Genomic DNA, 17,537 nt, shown 5'->3' on the forward strand with positions numbered 1-17,537 from the left:
CTTTCCCTCTTTACCACTGTAGCTTGCTGTTGATGTATACCTTTTTATAGTCCTTAGAAAGATTGAGGGTGAGCGCCACAGCAATTATTCTAGTATATGCAGGAAAAGCGGTTTTGTGTTCTTCATATAGCTGGAAAGAAACTGCTACCTATCGATCCCAAAACAGTCTTGGCCATTGCACTGAATAATGCGTTAAATGGTAGAAAAGAGTTAGGGTGCTTTGGGACTAAACATGAGACTTTAGCCTCGTACTCACGATCAGATTGTCGGACGAATTTTCATCTGTTTTTTTGTTAAATGCCAGTCTCCTATCGAAAGTAAAGAGGTTACTTTCATGTGAAAATTCGACCGAATTCAACTTCAACTTCAGAAGTGATGTCATGTTTTGAATTGTTTTGTATGTTTTCTTACCTTTCTGAGCATGTGTAGTTTTGCTCTTACAATTTTTTTCAAACCGTAGTAATGAAATGAAAATTGGACGGCGTTTTTACGTACAATAAAAATTGTATAGCCTGCACATCCGAAAATCGGCAGAGCGTTCGTCGGATGAAATATGACTTCAATTTTCTTATTGTGTGTACAGGCCTTTTAGGGGGGCTCTGTCTATAAAAAAAAATTGTTGGCATTTGCTTGGCCTTTACGAAGTCTTGCTGTATTTAAGCTAGTATGTTGTTGTTCAACGATCATCAGCTCCATTCAGTGGCCATAATATATAGTACATATTTTCCTGAACAACCTCAATTGGGCAAATGTAAATGCCACATTATGGCCACTAGAAGGAGCTAACAATCACAGGAAATCAACAATTTAAAGTGGTTGTAAACCCTTACATATACCTAGTGAAGTGAATAGCCTCAGATGATACAGAGATGAAATCAATCCTCCTACGTAAGTTTTACTTGTATATCTGCAGTCTTCCCCACTCTACACTCTTTTGAAAGTGCAGATTGTGTTAAAAATCTTACTCCTTTAGCAGCACATGGTGGGTGGGGATACTAGACTTACACGGTGTGAGCGCTGATTGGAGGAAGGGACACACCCCCACCCCCCTCCACATAGGCAGAGGAATGAAGGAACATGCAGAGCTGTAGTCTAAATAGACAAGCTCCCTGCTAATCTCCCTCCCAGCTCCCTCCCAGTCACAAATTTTCAGCTGCTGCTAGCTTATATGTTGGGAGAACTTGTCAGAAGTGTCTCCTGCTAAGAGGAATGGAGCACCAGAGAGAAACGACACTTAGAGCTCTGGAGAGAGACACTACAGATATGTATTTAGTTAAACTTTCATGAATGGGGTTTACAACCACTTTAAGCAAGCTACAGCCATGATTTCCAGGGTCGAGACAAATGCTTTTGACATTTGTCCAATGATTTTTGATTTAAATATAAACCCCCTGTCAAGTGTTTGTATACCCAAAACTTTTTTCAGTTTTGGATAGAGTAGAAGAGAGTTAAAACCCGAGACAGTGTATACATGTCACAGCATATATGCGAAATTGAATGCCACTCAGCCACATGCAGTGCACATGGCTGTGGCACGCTGGTTCAGAGTTTAAGGAGTTAAAGTTCACCTTTAAAAAAAACTAAAAAAAAACTGAATGAATGACCTGGTTGTTTGGTCAGAGCCCCGCTCAGCTGCACTCTTTTCAAATAGTGACAGCGGGTGCAGGGAGAAGATCCCTGGCCTGCGGTCACAGGTTGGGGGGTTGTAAATCGAGGATAATCTGCAGGAGTGGGGAACATGTTTCATGTTCCTCCCTAAAAATGGGTTAAACATGCAACATGTTTCCAAAGGTAAACTTATCCTTTAAACAGGCAGTGTGGAGGTGATATAATGCTTCCTCCTCACCTGTCAAAGAGCGATCCAGTATGGATCTGTAGACTTGGTATGTCTGAATTTGGTGCATTAAACTGCAGTCAAAGCAGGCCTTTTCATGTCAAATGCTGTGTTGTTTTTTGTTTTGTTTTTTTTCATTCAAACACAGCTACTAGTATGCCTTTCAACATAAAACTGACAAAGTTGGATGTGGTATGTCATTCTTTTTCAACTTCTAAAGCCAGTAGGACTAATGCATTCTGAAACTTATTTATACTTTTCCATTCAGTGCTCTGTTTCAGCCTGAGTATGGCGCACTCAATCTTCAGATAGCTATTGTGTTTGTAATCTATGTGCAATTCTTTCTGCAGTTAGCTTTATTTTTCTATAAATGCCCTAAAATGTACCCCCCCCTCCTTTTGCTTGTCTTGCAGATACCCTAGTTGCGGTGTTGGAGCGGGATACACTGGGGATCCGTGAAATCAGACTCTTTAATGCAGTAGTTCGCTGGTCTGAGGCAGAATGCCAGCGGCAGCAGCAACCTATAACATCCGAGAACAAACGCAAAGCTCTTGGCAAAGCATTGTCACTTATCCGTTTCCCACTTATGACAATTGAAGAATTTGCTGCAGGTATTCTTGTCTGTGTTTTTGACCAGTAAATTAAATAACTCACCCTTTTCTAACCACGTACATCCTTTATATTGCTTGTACTTTAAGCTGTAAGTGGCTAGGAGAGTCCCCCACTGCTCCTTAATCGAGGCTGGCAGAATGCGCTTCTAACAGGAGATGCTATTCAATCTTTCTAGAGGGTGAATTGGTACCCAACAGCGGTCGTTGATGCAATGGATATTTAATTCCACTTCTGTTAACTTCAGTGATCTCATGATTGTCGAGAGACTTGAAAACTCGTGAATGGGCAGGGCTGTTTCAAAACTCACTTTTTACCTGGTTTAATTTTAGGCGACTTGCAGTAGTTTAATACAATGCAATGTAAAACGTAACTGGAGGCAAAAGAACTTTACAGTTCCTATAAAAAGTATTCACTCCCTTGGAGGTATTTTACATTTTGTCGTAGAACATTTCATCAAAAAATTAAGTTGATCATATAATTAGCTTACTGAAGATCACCTGTGTACAGTCAAAGGTTTTCAACTCTGTATATACCTCTAAATTAGGAATGCACCGACACCAGTCTTTTAAGACTGAGTACGAATACCAATACTTAACCTCAAGTACTCGCCGATACCAATACCTAATATTATTATTTTTTTTTTTTTTTTTTAACACTGTACCTTTTCTAATTTTTTTTTCTTTGGTCGCATCCTTACTGGGCTCTCCGATCGCATGAGAGCGCCCCGTAGAGATGGCGGAAGGGGGGTGGGACCCCCTCCCGCTACCTGTAAAAGTAATCCAGAGGCTTGTTAGCTGCCTTGATTATTTTTATCTAATGTATAATTGCTGCAGCTAAAAAATATCTTGGTCATTGCGGCAGCAATGGCCGGGAGATCACCTTTCCCGCCTGGGGACGTCCATAAACGTGCGGCGAATGGGAAGTAGTTAAATGCAGGACACCTTGTGTGAGTGATACTGAACAAAGGATAACAGAACGTGAAGGGAAGAAAAATTGTGAATGAAATTAAGGATTCTGAACAATATTGAGGGGGGAGTGGCTTGGAGAGGTTGAGATGTGAGGACGTCTGACTGAGGAGCTCCCGCTTGTCCCTCTCCTAGACCAGCCCGGCACGAGGAGCCATGCAAACAAGTAACTCGGCTAGGACCCGACCGGTTACCTGCTCGGCCAGTGATCGGCTAACAGCTGCGGACCGGCGCAAAGGAGGTCAGGCGATATCCAGCAGTACTTCCCGCAGCAGCTGTCCGGGACTTCCGAAATCAAGATGGCGTCTACACGTGGAGGCACACAACCTAAACAGAGTGTGCAAGGTACTCAGCCCACAGACAGAAGTGAGAAGCCGATAGATGGAAGTACGGCAGATTCGGTGGAGACAACAGTAAGAGAAGCCGGAGCAGACAGTGGAAAGCGGCAGGGGATGGAGAATCCTGAAATCAAAGAATTATTAAAAGCGCTTCCTACAAAAATAGAGATAGAGGCGCTGATTATTCGGATTGAGGAAACACACCGGCGGGACATCCAGGAGCTTCGTTCGGATATGACCCAGCTCTCTAATAAAGTTACTGCCAAAGAAGCAGAGATCACAACGGTAAAGGATCAAGTTACAGACATAAGGAAAACCACAGAGACACTCTCTGAGGCAACGATTAATATGCAATTACATATTGAGGACTTAAAGGATAGGAGCCGCAGAGGGAACCTGAAGCTGAGGGGCGTACCGGAGGTGGAAGGGGAGAACCTACAGGAGAAGGTGAGACATTTTTCTAAAAGTATTAGCCCCCTCCTCACATCCAGCGGCTCCTATGGAAATAGACAGGGTCCATAGAGTAACAGGGTTCAGACACGCAGACCCTAATAGACCCCGGGACATTGTATGCAAAATGCACTACTATACATAAAAGGAGGAGATCCTCCGTAAAGCCTGGGATATAGGCACGGTTGAAATTGCAGGGGCTAAAATTTAAAATACTCCCGGACCTGTCTAAAACCACATTGTATCGAAGATCATTACTACGGCCAGTGTTAGAAAGAACGTGAAGGGAAGGCAATGTCTGATCTCAGATGCCTTCACTTTACCTTCTGTTATCCTCTGTTCAGTGTCAGTCACATTGTAAGAGAAGGAGACATACAGTGACCAAAGCATCACTTTTTTGTTTTTTTGCTGTCTGTGGTGCCTGTGCTGCTACTCCTGCAGTGACACTTATCCCAAAATGCTCCACGGGTTCTAATCTCCAGCACCTCCCCTTTATGGTCAGCTGACTGTTCATGCAAAGCCTATTCCTATTGTCCTATTTTCTACTATTCGTGTCTAGTTATGAATGAACCACTGTCTAGTGCTAGTCATCTTGTGTAATCTTTAAGTTGGGCTGCCCTGGCTCAAATTGTTAACAAAAAAATGTAAGAACTCCACTTACTGTGCATATTTGACCCTTTCTTAGTGTGTAGCAGATTTTTCTTCCTAGTTTACCATAGAAGTTGATGAGCTCGTTGTGGAATTCGCTTTTAGCATGGTCCCACTTCTCATGCAGTCTGTCCTTTTTGGTCTCTTCCTTGGAGTTAGGAAGTTTGACATTTTTTGTGCAAGGTACTAAGCTGTTCTCTCTGGACCAAGAAGTCCTAAACATTGTTTGCCAGACTGGGATGGGAATAATCCCTCCCCCCCACTAATCCTGGGATAACTTTACGAACAGATGTATTCTCATGCTTACTTTTCGAGTCTGGTGCTCCTGAACAGGCAGTTTCTGAGTTGTTGGAAGATCCAATCATTTTTTTTTATCTGTCCTCTGCTGAACATTATTTGGAGGCTGCAAGATCTTCATCTTCATCAACAGACCTACTCCCTATGCTGGGCAAGGTTGAGTGTGTTGTTGTCTTTCCTACAGTCTGGAATTTGTTTTCGGATCCCCTCTTTTGAAGATAGTCCCCATTTTTAACAGTGGGTGTTCTATTCTGGAATGTCTTGTACTCCAATGGAGGGTCAGTAGGCAGGACAAAGTTACCCTGCTGCTGAGTTTTTTATTTATTTATTTATTTTTTTAAGTTCCTTAAACAGGCCAAGCTGTCCAGACAGAGTAGCAGCTAAAGGGTTCAGACAAACTATGTAACACTGACAGCGTTGTTTTACAATGGTCATCTTTTAATAATTTGTGAAACCTTAATCCCAAAAAGAAAAAAAACGATTTACTAGAACAAAGTGTTAGCTGAAGTTCAGATTTAATTTGTTTTGTCAAGTCCATCTGAACGTTTTTGCAGCCCCTTCATATGCCTGAATAATTCTTTCCAGCAGTCCATTGTGAGCACTTGAGTTAGTGTCTAATGGCATTTTTGTTTTTTGCGTTAAAGTGTAGGCTGCAATGTATCAAGGTAACCGGGGCAAAGACAGGTGTACTGTATATATTCTATTGGACTGCCTCTGTCACTAATTAATTATTGATAAAAAAAACAATAAAAACCAACAGGTTTAGCCCACATGGAAGAAAAATTTATTTAAAATATATTTGAAAAAAAACATTTTTAATTTTATTTTTCCCAAATATATTGGAAATGCATTTGAAATGCAATTTTGGCCAAATTCAATATATTTCAAAAATTTTACCCCTAAATATATTGGAAGTATATTTTTCTTCCATATGGGAGGTGTAAGTGTAGGTCAAGTGTAGGCTGAGCTTCTTGCATTTTATGTTGAGGACAGACTTGGGACAGAATTCGTCTAACATTGTTAACCTCTTGGCGCCTTCCAGCCCTTTAAGAGGTTTAGGATGCTGGGAAGGGCAGGGTTTAACATCATGTGACTGCCCTGATTGGCTGTGACGGCAGTCACATGATCCAAAGTTTTCCGTTAGCTGCCAGTAACTGTTTTGGGGGCACGCGCTCTTGGTACAGCAGTCAGCCATGAGGCCTTCTCCTGAGAAACATGTAAGATGGTAAGATATAAAAAAAAGGGTTTTTAGGCACTCTGTGTGTGTATAGGAACAACCTAGTTTTCTCAAATTTGGTTGCAAAAGTGGAAATCCACTTTAAAATCTTTATAAAAACGTAATTCTTGCTTTTTAGTGAACAGTTCATCCTGCTTAGTCAAGCCTCAGTCTTGTCTGACTTAGTGTATGACTGTTTATATCAGCAGTTATTAGACTGAAGAGAAATACAGGTCTGCATCTAGATTCCACAGGTCTACGTATGAAATGGAACGGTTGAGATATGAAACTGTGGGAATGTTAAAATTTAAAATCCACATTTGCTTCAGGATAATGTGTGGAGATGGACGGGATGTTGAGGCATGGCATATTGGAAACAGAGGTTGTAACTTGCTACATCAATAGGTGAATGAAAGCTGTACACAGATGCATCTGCTGTGTCCCTTGGGGGGAAAAAAAAAGTATTGGATTATTTTTTTTTCTCTTCGCTCCCTTTTCTTCCTCTACTTGGAGCATGTGAGTTTCTTTCACTATGCTTTTGCAGCTTATTTTTTCTGATGCTTTTGCTGCCATTTTGTGTCTGGCAGTACTTTGTTCATCAGGAACTGAATTTTCTCAGGTCCACACCAGTCTTTTTCTGAGTGACAGATCTCCTCTTTACGTATACAAGGAGATTCACCTTCTGCAGATCCAGGGAGTGTGATGGCTGTGTTGGGTTAATTAGCCAATTGTGTTTTCCGATCTTGAGGCTCTCTACAGGAGGATTCTTATTGTAAATGCTAGCCTTTTAAGTCGGGGAGGTATGCAGAAGGAATCCTGGCTGGTGGATTTCCATGCGACCTTTTATTTACTGTTTTGGATACAACGGCTGAGGGGCCACCCAGTGCGTGCAGCCTGACAACATCGCAGTAGTGGAATATATAAACCAAGACTACAGAAGAAGTATGTTCTAGAGTGGAGAACTGGCAGGTGTCCTTGAGTTAAGAGAAGTGCGGGTAAGAATAAAACCTTATGTGGAGGCAGCATTAACCACTTAAGGAACGGAAGGTTTTACCCCCTTAATGACCAGGCCATTTTTTTTGCAGTTTGGCACTGCATGACTTTAACTGGTAATGGCACAGTCATGCAATGCTGTACCCAAACAACATTTGCCCCCCCCCCACCCACAAATGGAGCTTTCTTTTTGGGGTATTTGATCACCTCTGCAGTTTTTATTTGTTGCAATATGAACGAAAAAAGTCCAAAAAATTTGCGAAAAAAATTAAATTTCTTTCGTTCATTGATGGACGCAGCTCCATATATTCTTGACCCTTTGGGTTTATGCTGCCCCCTACCCTACAGGAGTAGGACACTAGGCGGAAAAAAGTATGACTACCCCTATAGGGCAATCCCAGGGGGTATACTCCCACTTCCCGCTCTAGGTCTTCAGTTTTTTTTCTGCCTAGTCAGAAGTAAGGACCTAGTTCCTTGCTGGGATCTTCTTTTCCTTTGAGAACTACAATCAACTGCTGGACTGAGCGACAGACTGGATATTCTAGATTAGTATGGTCTCCCCAGTCCGGCCAGCAAGCGTGACCCAACCTAGCGACATTGCCTCACTGGACAGGGGCTGGCCAGTGAGTAAACTCCTCACGAAGACTCATAGCCCTGGTCATGACCTGAGTTGCAGCGTGCCTCTGGTCCGCAGCACCCCCATTCCAAGATGGTGCGGTGGTCTGCCTGGAGTTGTACGTGCCCTATCCCAAGGTGTGGTGAGTAGTGTCGTCCCCCCTCCCTTCTGGAGTGCTGGGCCTGATGAGCTCCACCTTCGAGGTGGTTCCGTTCACTCAGTTCCATACCAGATCTTTGCAAAAGGAGATTCTTGCCAAATGGAACAAGAATCCACAGTCTCTAGAAAATCTGATCCTGTTGAGCCGGGGTACGAGGGGGTCCCTGATCTGGTGGCTCCGCTCTCCGGCGATTCGACAGGGAAAAATCTTTTCTCCCCCTGTACTGGACGGTGGTCACTATGGATGCTAGTCTGTCCGGGTGGGAAGGTGTCTTGGGCACGGTTTGTGCTTAGGGGGTTTGTTACATAGTTACATAGTAGGTGAGGTTGAATATAGTAGGTGAGGTTGAATAAAGACAATAGTCCATCCAGTTCAACCTGTGTAGGTGTGTGTGGCTGTAATCATCTCACATACCCCTGAATGTTCTGATCCTTGAGATGTAAGTCTAAGAGTCTTTTGAAAGCCACCATACTACCCGCAGAAACCACCTCTTGTGGTAGAGAATTCCACAATCTTGTAGCCCAAACAGTAAAGAACCCCCCACGTTGCCTGAGGTTAAAACGCTTCTCCTCTAATCGCATTGTATGCCCTCGAGTCCTCATGCAATCCCTTCGAATGAACAGCTTTTTTTCTAAGCTGGGATCCCCATTAAGATATTTATAAATTGCTATCATGTCCCCCCTCAGACGTCTCTTCTCCAGGGAGAATAAATCGAGCGATTGTAGACGCTCTTCATAGTCAAGGTCCTCCAATCCCCTAATTAGTTTAGTTGCCCTTCTCTGGACTCTCTCCAGCTCCAACACATCCCTCCTGAGGACTGGCGACCAGAACTGGACAGAATACTCCAGATGCGGTCGGACCAGAGTTTTATAAAGTGGAAGGATTATAGTCTTATCTCTGGAATACATCCCTTTCTTTATGCATGCTAATATTCTGCTGGCTTTGGCAGCTGCCGCTTGACATTGCACGCTGTTGCCTAATCTTTCATCAACCAAGACTCCCAGATCCTTCTCCATTTTTGATTCCCCCAAGGGTTCCCCTCCTAACGTGTATTGTGTTTTTATGTTTTTAGTCCCCAAGTGCAAAACCTTACACTTCTCCACGTTAAACCTCATTTGCCAGGAGTCCAGCCTACTGATCAATATTCTGGAAATTCGGACGATTAGGCTTTGCCTGACCCAATGAATGGATCGTATGCAGGGGCACCCGGTAAGGATTAAATCGGACAATGCCACGGCCGTACGACATATGTCAATCATCAAGGGGGCACCAAAAAGTGCAGTAGTATTCTGGGAAGTAGCTGGCATTCTAAGGTGGTCGCCAAGATCCCTTGGAGACTCCCTCTCAAAGAAGTTTTTCGCTCAAGGGCTGATCGTCCATCCTGCTTTACAGTCACTGGCTTTAATGACTTGGCAATTGAAAGCCAGGTGCTGAAGGATAGAGGGGTGTCTGAATCAGTGATTCCTACGCTGTTAAAAGCTAGAAAGTCTACTTCCAGGAAGATTTATCGAGTCTGGAAGGGGACATTGGGTGGTGTGAGTCTCGGTGAGGGGGTCGTTCCCCCCCCCCCCTTCCTTTTCAGTGTCTCGTGTCTTGGATTTTCTTCAAAGAGGTGTAGATCAGCGTTTGGCCTTGGGTACCATCAAAGGCCAGATTTCGGCCCTGGCGATTCCTTGGTTCACGCCTTTGTTCAGGGGATCCGCCACCTGGCTCCCCGAGTGAGGTCTCCGTTACCTCTGTGGGACCTCAGTTTGGTGCTGTCGGTTCTTCAGAAACCGCCTTTTGAAAATGTGAGCTTCCTCTGCTTACTTTGTCGCAGAAGGTAGCCGCCTTGGTTGCTATTACTTCTGCGCATAGGTGTCATAGTTGGCTGCGTTGTCGTGTAGTTCACATTACCTGGTGGTTCACAAAGACAATGTGGTGCTTTCGTCCCTGACAGTCATTCCTTCCTAAGGTCGTCCCTGGTTCTATTTAAATTAAGACATTGTTACCTTCCTTGTGTCCTAAGCACTCTAACGAGATTGCCTTGCATTCTTTGGATGTGGTTCCGGCGATCAGGGTGTACCTGGCAGCGACAGTCATTCCAGAAATCGGATTCCCTATTTGTCCTTTCAGATGGACCCCGTAAAGGGCTGGCCGCGTCTGTTACCACCATTTCCAGAGGGATCAGGGAGACGGTGGTGCAGGCCTACTCCGTTAAGGGTCAGGATCCTCCTTTCTCTGTTAAGACTCCTTCTACAAGGGCGCTTAGTGCCCCTTGGACCTTCCGTCATTGGGCATCAGTGGTACAGATTTGCAAGGCGGCCACCTTGTCATCCTTGCACAAAAATCTTATAAGGTGGATGTGTTGACATCTATGGATGCTGCCTTTGGCGGCAAGATTTTTACAGGCCACTGTTGGAGAGGATTAGTCCTCTTTGAGGGTGTATTTCTTGGCAGGTGAGCGCCAGTTGTTCCTGGTTGAGCTCCTGTTTTACCTGGTTGGCTACGTTCAACCTTTTGGGAAGTGGTTTTTATTTCGGTGTTCTTCCCACCCCTCATGTTGACACTGCTTTGGGACGTCCCAAGAGTCAAGAAGATATGGAGCGGTGTCCGCCAAAGAACGAAAGCGAACAGGATTTTTTTTTTTTAACCGTAAAATCCTTTTCTCTGATCATGGACGGACACTGCCCTCTATTGCGTTGAGTTGTGTTCTTCTGATACTGCTTGTTACAAAACTGAAGACCTAGAGCAGGAAATGGGAATATACCCCCTGGGACTGCCCTTTAGGCGTGGTCAAACTTTTTCCCGCCTAGTGTCCTACATCTGTAGGAGGAAGCATAAACCCAAGGGTCAAGAAGATATGGCGCTGTGTGCATCAATGAACAAAAGAGAAAAGGATTTTACGTTTAAGACAAATCCAGTTTTTCTACTTTTTTCTTATAAAAGTTTATCCAATAAACTTAATTTTTGTCATGCATTTAGGCCAGAGTTTATTTAGCTACATGCTTGATAAAAAAGAATCTCAATAAGCGTATATTTATTGGTTTGCGCAAAAGTTATAGCGTCTATAAACCTATGGTGTATATACTGGAATTTACGCAGCTTTTACTTTCTGACTGCCTATCTCATCAAAATTTTTTTTTTTTACGCAAAGTTGTCATTGAAATGATATATTGCTCATGCATGCCATGGGTAAATGTGGAATTTACACTCCAAAATACATTCTGCTGCTTCTCCGGAGTATGGGGATACCCCATGTGTGAGACTTGTCAGTCTAGCAGTCTAGCCATGTACAGGACCCCGAAAACCAATCACTGCCTTTAGGCAGTGCCTTTCTAAGAGCATAAACTGTTGATTTCACTCCTCACTACCTATCACAGTTTCAGGGGCCATGGAATGCCAAAACAGCACAACCCATGACCCCCCCCATGACCCCTTTTCGGAAAGTAGACACCCTAATCTATTTGCTGAGGCATATTGAGTATTTTGCAGATCTCGCTTTTTGTCACAAAGTTTTGAAGACTGAAAAAAGAAATGTATACATTTTCCAAAACAAATGAGCTGCAAAATACTCAACATGCCTCAAAAAATACCTTGGGGTAATTTGGGGGGGGGGTTGTGCTATCCTGGCATTTCATGGCAGTGATTGGTTTTTGGGGTCCAGTACGTGGCTAGACTGCTAACAAGTCTCACACATGTGGTATCCCTGTACTCAGGCAAGAGAGGCAGCAGAATGTATTTTGGGGTGTGGTTTCACATATACCCATGGCATGTTTGAGCAATACATTTTTCATGTAAATAGTGTCGGATAAGGCTTAGTTTTCAAGTGGTTATGATGTGGGTGATGTGTGGCAAAGGCTTCTAATATTGGGCATAAAATGCCAGGACAGTTCAAATACCCCCTAAATGACCCCTTTTTGGAAAGTAGACACCCCAAGCTATGAAGAGGCATGTGGAGTCCATGGAATATTTTATATTTTGCCACAAGTTTCGGGTAAATGACAATTTTTATTTATTTTATGTTACTTAAGGTTGTCAATAAATGATATAATGCTCACACTTGCCATGGGTATATGTGGAATTACACCCCAAAATACATTCTTCTGCTTTTCCGGAGTACAGGGATATCACGTGTGACTTTTTGGGAGCCTATCCATGTACGGGGCCCCCGAAAACCAATGACCGCCTTCAGGTTTTCTAAGGGCGTAAATTGCTCATTTTACTTCTTCACTACCTATCGGTTTCGGAGGCCCTGAAATGTCAAGATAGCACAACCCCTTTTGTTTTTCTTTTGTCTTTTTTTGTTTTTGTTTTGTTTTTTTTACACAAATTTTTTTACACACGGCCGCTCCGCTGCTTTCCGTGTGTCCGCAAATCATCCTATTTTTTTGCGGATGATTTGCGGACATCAATGTAAGTGAATGGCACTGCGGATGTCAGCGGAATACCATCCGCTGACATCCGATTTTCCTCCTTTCAGTTCTGTTCCGTTTTTTGGAACGGAACAGAACCCAATTTTTCCATCCGTGTAAAAAACGGAAAGGAGGGAAAATCGGATGTCAGCGGTGTCATCCGCTGACATCCGCAGTGCCATATACTTACATTAGGTCCGCATATCATCCGCAAACGGATGGGATGATATGCGGGCACACGGAGCGGATGACAGAAATGTCATCCGCTCCGTGGAAAAAAAAAAAAAAAGTCCCGCAGCGGACCTTTCACACGGAGCGGCCGTGTGAAAGGAGCCTAAATGTTTTTTTGTTTTTTTTTTTTTTACTTTGAACCCCCAGATATTATATATTTTTCTTAAAGCAGAGGCCCTACATAATATAATGGTGTATGTTGCAACTTTTTTTTGTCACACCGTATTTGCGCAGAGATTTTCCAAACGCAATTTTTTGGGAAAAAACACTTTCTTAAAATTAAAAGCACAAATACACTATATATTGCCCAATTGTTTAGTAAAGTATAAAAGATGTTCTTATGCCAAGTACATAGATGCCAAACATGACATGCTTAAAAATTGTGGAGTGGTGACAAACTACAAACATTTTTAAAAGCCTTTACAGAGGAGGTCTACTGCAAGAATTACTGCCCTCGATCTGACGTTCGCAGCGATACCTCCCATGCATGGTGCAATTGACTGTTTTACATACCGTCTAACCGAGTGGTCAGGCATCTGTGTGGATCCCGACATTATTGGCTCTGTGCTTGTCCACTGTCAGCTGAATCTGGGTCACAGGAGTGCAGAACTAAGTGCACTCCTGTGACCCACAGGAGAAGTATGGCCAAAAGAGTTTGTCATAACTCTCCTTTTAATGCATCAATCCAGGTGAATGCTCCCCTAAGAAGTGTTTCATCAGATCTGCCGAAAGTAGTGAACAGACACAGCTCTTCTGGATTCTTGAACCATTAGGTTATACTGCCCTTAAGAGCTTGACTATGCCTATGGGCAGTCCCTGGTAGTATACTTCCCCTCTCTGCTAATAGGTCTTCAGTTTTTTTTTTTTCTGCCTAGTCATGAGTATGGACCTATACAAAATAGGGAAAGGTTCCCCTGGGTTTGGGACTTTATAGGCACAAAAAATTAATAAGGAAGAGTTTAAATATTCACAAAAAGTTTATTCAATGTTACAAAAATCCAAAGTTAAAAACAGCAAGCAGCAATCAATAACAAGTGATACAACCGTGTCTGTTCCAGAACCTGTTTCCAACATGTTTCGAAAAAAACTTTCTTCTTCAGGGGTGGTTCTTTTGCAGTGCTCTAACAACAAAACAGCATGGTCATAGAATCATACAAATAAATAATAACTTGTGCATTCATATATTGATAGTGATACATAATATAAACACATTCACAGTCTTCATATAAATATGTATTTTTAACAATAATGTAGTTTGTTGGAGCACTTACATGTTGAACTTGTGTTGGATTTATGATGCTTGCAAAATCAAGTTAAAATCAAGTCGGTTGACCGTGATATAAACTGGCAGTATTTTTCTCCTTTTAGGAATCAAGGACACATCCTATAATAGGATGGATGTAATATTGGATATGGTCAGGTGGATGTCCTTTTTGTGTGGCCAACTAAAGTCCTAGTGTATGGACGCCAGAATTTTATGCACATTGCCAAATTGCTGAATGGGGAAAAAAAAGGGGGAAAAAATAGATGTGTGAGCTGAGAGGCTTTTATCGCTGATTTGGAAATGAAAGGCTTTTGTATTGTGGGTGCCTCTGGGTGGGCTATCCCACAGAATCTAGTATGTAATCAAGTTTGAAAAAAGCAAGCTTACCTCTCAGCAAAAAACATCATAGTCCCAACAGGTATCATGGTCTCCGAACAGCAGAGTATTGCTGTGGGGAGCCTAAGAGCAGTTTAAATAGTACCTTAATTTGTGAAGTCTCCCTTCCAGCTGGCGTCCGAATGAGGGCTTCCTGGATCACGGACGCCGGAACAGCCCCCATGCACTGCGCTTGTCCATGTGGCATGACGCAGGTGTGGGCGGGATCGGCGTCTGCGTTCCACCGGCACGGGCTACGAAACCGGAAGTGCAGAGACAGCCGGATTCGATTGGTTAAACTGCCTCACGCAGTGGAAGCAGTATGTGATGGAAAATAACCAATTAGACACGCCACAATGTTGCGGCGTGTCTCCCCGTGCCGGGATGGCCACACTAGGGGACACCACCATGACAATGTATATCCAATTAGGTCATATTAGAGGGGATGGAAAATGTGAAGCCTGCTTTTTTCAAACTTGATTACATACTAGATTCTGTGGGATAGCCCAACCAGAGGCACCCACAATACAAAAGCCTTTCATTTCCAAATCAGCGATAAAAGCCTCTCAGCTCACACGTCTATTTTTTCCCCCTTTTTTTCCATTCAGCAATTTGGCAATGTGAATAAAATTCTGGCGTCCATACACTAGGACTTCAGTTGGCCACACAAAAAGGACATCCACCTGACCATATCCAATATTACATCCATTCTAATATAGGATGTGTCCTTGATTCCTAAAAGGAGAAAAATACTGCCAGTTTATATCACGGTCAACCGACTTGATTTTAACTTGATTTTGCAAGCATCATAAATCCAACACAAGTTCAACCATGTAAGTGCTCCAACAAACTACATTATTGTTAAAAATACATATTTATATGTGAATGTGTTTATATTATGTATCACTATCAATATATGAATGCACAAGTTATTATTTATTTGTATGATTCTATGACCATGCTGTTGTTTTGTTGTTAGAGCACTGCAAAAGAACCACCCCTGAAGAAGAAAATTTTTTTTTTCGAAACATGTTGGGTTGCAGGTTCTGGAACAGACACGGTTGTATCACTTGTTATTGATTGCTGCTTGCTGATTTTAACTTTGGATTTTTGTAACATTGAATAAACTTTTTGTGAATATTTAAACTCTTCCTTATTAATTTTTTGTGCCTATAAAGTCCCAAACCCAGGGGAACCTTTCCCTATTTTGTATATTCCCAAGGGATGTGGCACTTAATGTAGGAACACTGGTCATGAGCAAAACCCCAATGTGTATGGACCTAGTTCCCTGATGGGATCTTTGGTCCTGGCAATTTTTTTCCTTTTTTAAATGGCTTTTTTTTCTCCTAGTTTTTTTTTCCTGCGATATCTACAATCAACTGACTGAGCGATTGGCTGGATAATCTAGATCCAGTGGTCACCCCAGTCTGGCCAGCAAGCGTGCACAGACCGCAGTCCACGCTAGGTCGGCTGCGACATAGCCCCACTGGACGGGGGCTGGCCTGCGAGTTAATTGCCTCACAAGGTCGCATGCGACCAGGTTTTGGCTTGAGTCTCAGCGCTCCTCCAGGCTGACAGCCCCCCATTTCGATGGCGAAGACCTGCTGCTTTAGGGTGTGATTTGTCCTGGTTCCAGCCTCTAAACGATTTCAGTGTGTTTATTCAAACCTGTTCACGGTCCCTAAGAGAAAGGGCAAGGTACGTCCGATTCTGGACCTCCAGGGCCCTGAACTGTTTTGTGGTTAAGAAGTTCGAAATGGAGTCCATGCGCACGGTGGTGGCATCCCTATATCAGGGGGATATTCTTGCTTCTATCGACATCAAAGTTTCCTACTTGCACATTCCAGCGATTCCTCCGTTTTGCTGTAGGAGAGGAGCTTTATCAGTTTGTGGCATTACCCCTTGGTCTTGTCTCCGCTCCTCGGGTCTTTGCGAAAGTGTTGGTTCTGGTGTTGCTACGTCCTTGATTGACAACGTGGAGATCACTATTCAGACCCTGAAGGGGGGAGTTCAGTTGACTTCTGAATTATCAGAAGTCTGCTCTCATTCCATCCAGGAAATTGAAATATCTGGGTCTGACTCTGGATTCAGCTCTAGGCTCAGTGTTCCTTCCTCTGGACAAATCCTGAAGTTGCATGCTGCAATTCATCTCCTGCTGTCCACCAGATGGTCATCCCTCTGGACTTGCATGGGGGTGCTGGGCCTGATGGTATCTACCTTCAATGCGGTTCCGTTTGCACAGTTCCATACGAGTTCCCTGCAAAGGGAGACCTTGGTCAAATGCGACAAGTGTTCGAAGTCTCTGGACAATCCAATCTGGGTGAGCCGGGAAACCAAAGGGTCTCTGGTCTGGTGGCTTCGCTCTCCTCCGGCTCTTCGACAGGCCGAATCTTTTCTTCCCTTATATTGGGCAGTGGTCACCATGGATGCCAGTCTGTCTGGGTGGGGAGGTGTCCTGGGTCTGAGCTATGCTTAGGGTGTTTGGACACTAGACGTGTCCAGACTACCGATAAATGTCTTGAAAATCCAGGCGATCAGGCTGTGCCTGGATCACTGGACGGATCGACTCCGGGGGCTTACAGTGCGGATTCAGTCAGACTATGCTACCGCGGTGGCTTATGTCAATCACTGGGGCGGAACAAAAAGTGTATTGGCAGCCCTGGAAGTAGCCGGCATTCTCCAGTGGGCAGAATGCTTTGTTCCGGCCCTCTCCACCGTTGACATTATAGGAGTGGAAAACTGAGCAGAAATTGGCCTTGAGTACTATCAAGGGCCAGGTGTCGGCCTTAGGTGGCCGCCTTTCAGCGACCCCCCCCCCCCCCCCGCCCACGCACTCCCTGGTGCGTACCTTTTTTTATTCAAGGGTTTTGACATCTGACTCCACCGTGCGGTCTCCTATACCACCCTGGAATCTGAACTTGGTGCTTTCAATTCTCCACAAGCCTCCCCTTGAAAATTTTTGGGAGATTCCCCCTGCTTACGCTGTCCCAGGAGGTGGCTTTTTTGGTGGCTATCACCTCTGCACGCAGGGTGTCGGAACTGTAAATAAAGTAAAAAACGGCAATGTATGCGATAATTTTAAACCTGTATATCACCGTTTGGGTGTCTGTCAACATAGCCTGAAGACCAACAGCAAAAAAGTAT

General features: G+C 43.7%; 1 protein-coding gene across 3 annotated transcripts in view; it reads left to right on the forward strand.

Annotated features, from left to right (window-relative positions):
• The window catches only part of LOC309568163 (BTB/POZ domain-containing protein 2), a 285,622-nt gene that overhangs the window by 143,506 nt on the left and 124,579 nt on the right, over window positions 1–17,537 (forward strand). For 2 of the 3 annotated variants that reach the window (XM_082273789.1, XM_082273787.1), the window contains exon 5: window positions 2,248–2,445. The exons of the other annotated variant lie outside the window; for it this stretch is intronic. In XM_082273789.1, coding sequence (XP_082129915.1) covers window positions 2,248–2,445 — 198 coding nt within the window. The remainder of the gene's footprint in view (window positions 1–2,247; window positions 2,446–17,537) is intronic. 3 annotated transcript variants of the gene reach the window in all.

This window comes from Pelophylax lessonae (genome assembly GCF_965119305.1).
Source record: "Pelophylax lessonae genome assembly, chromosome: 1".
In the NCBI taxonomy this organism is placed as follows: Eukaryota; Metazoa; Chordata; class Amphibia; order Anura; family Ranidae; genus Pelophylax; species Pelophylax lessonae.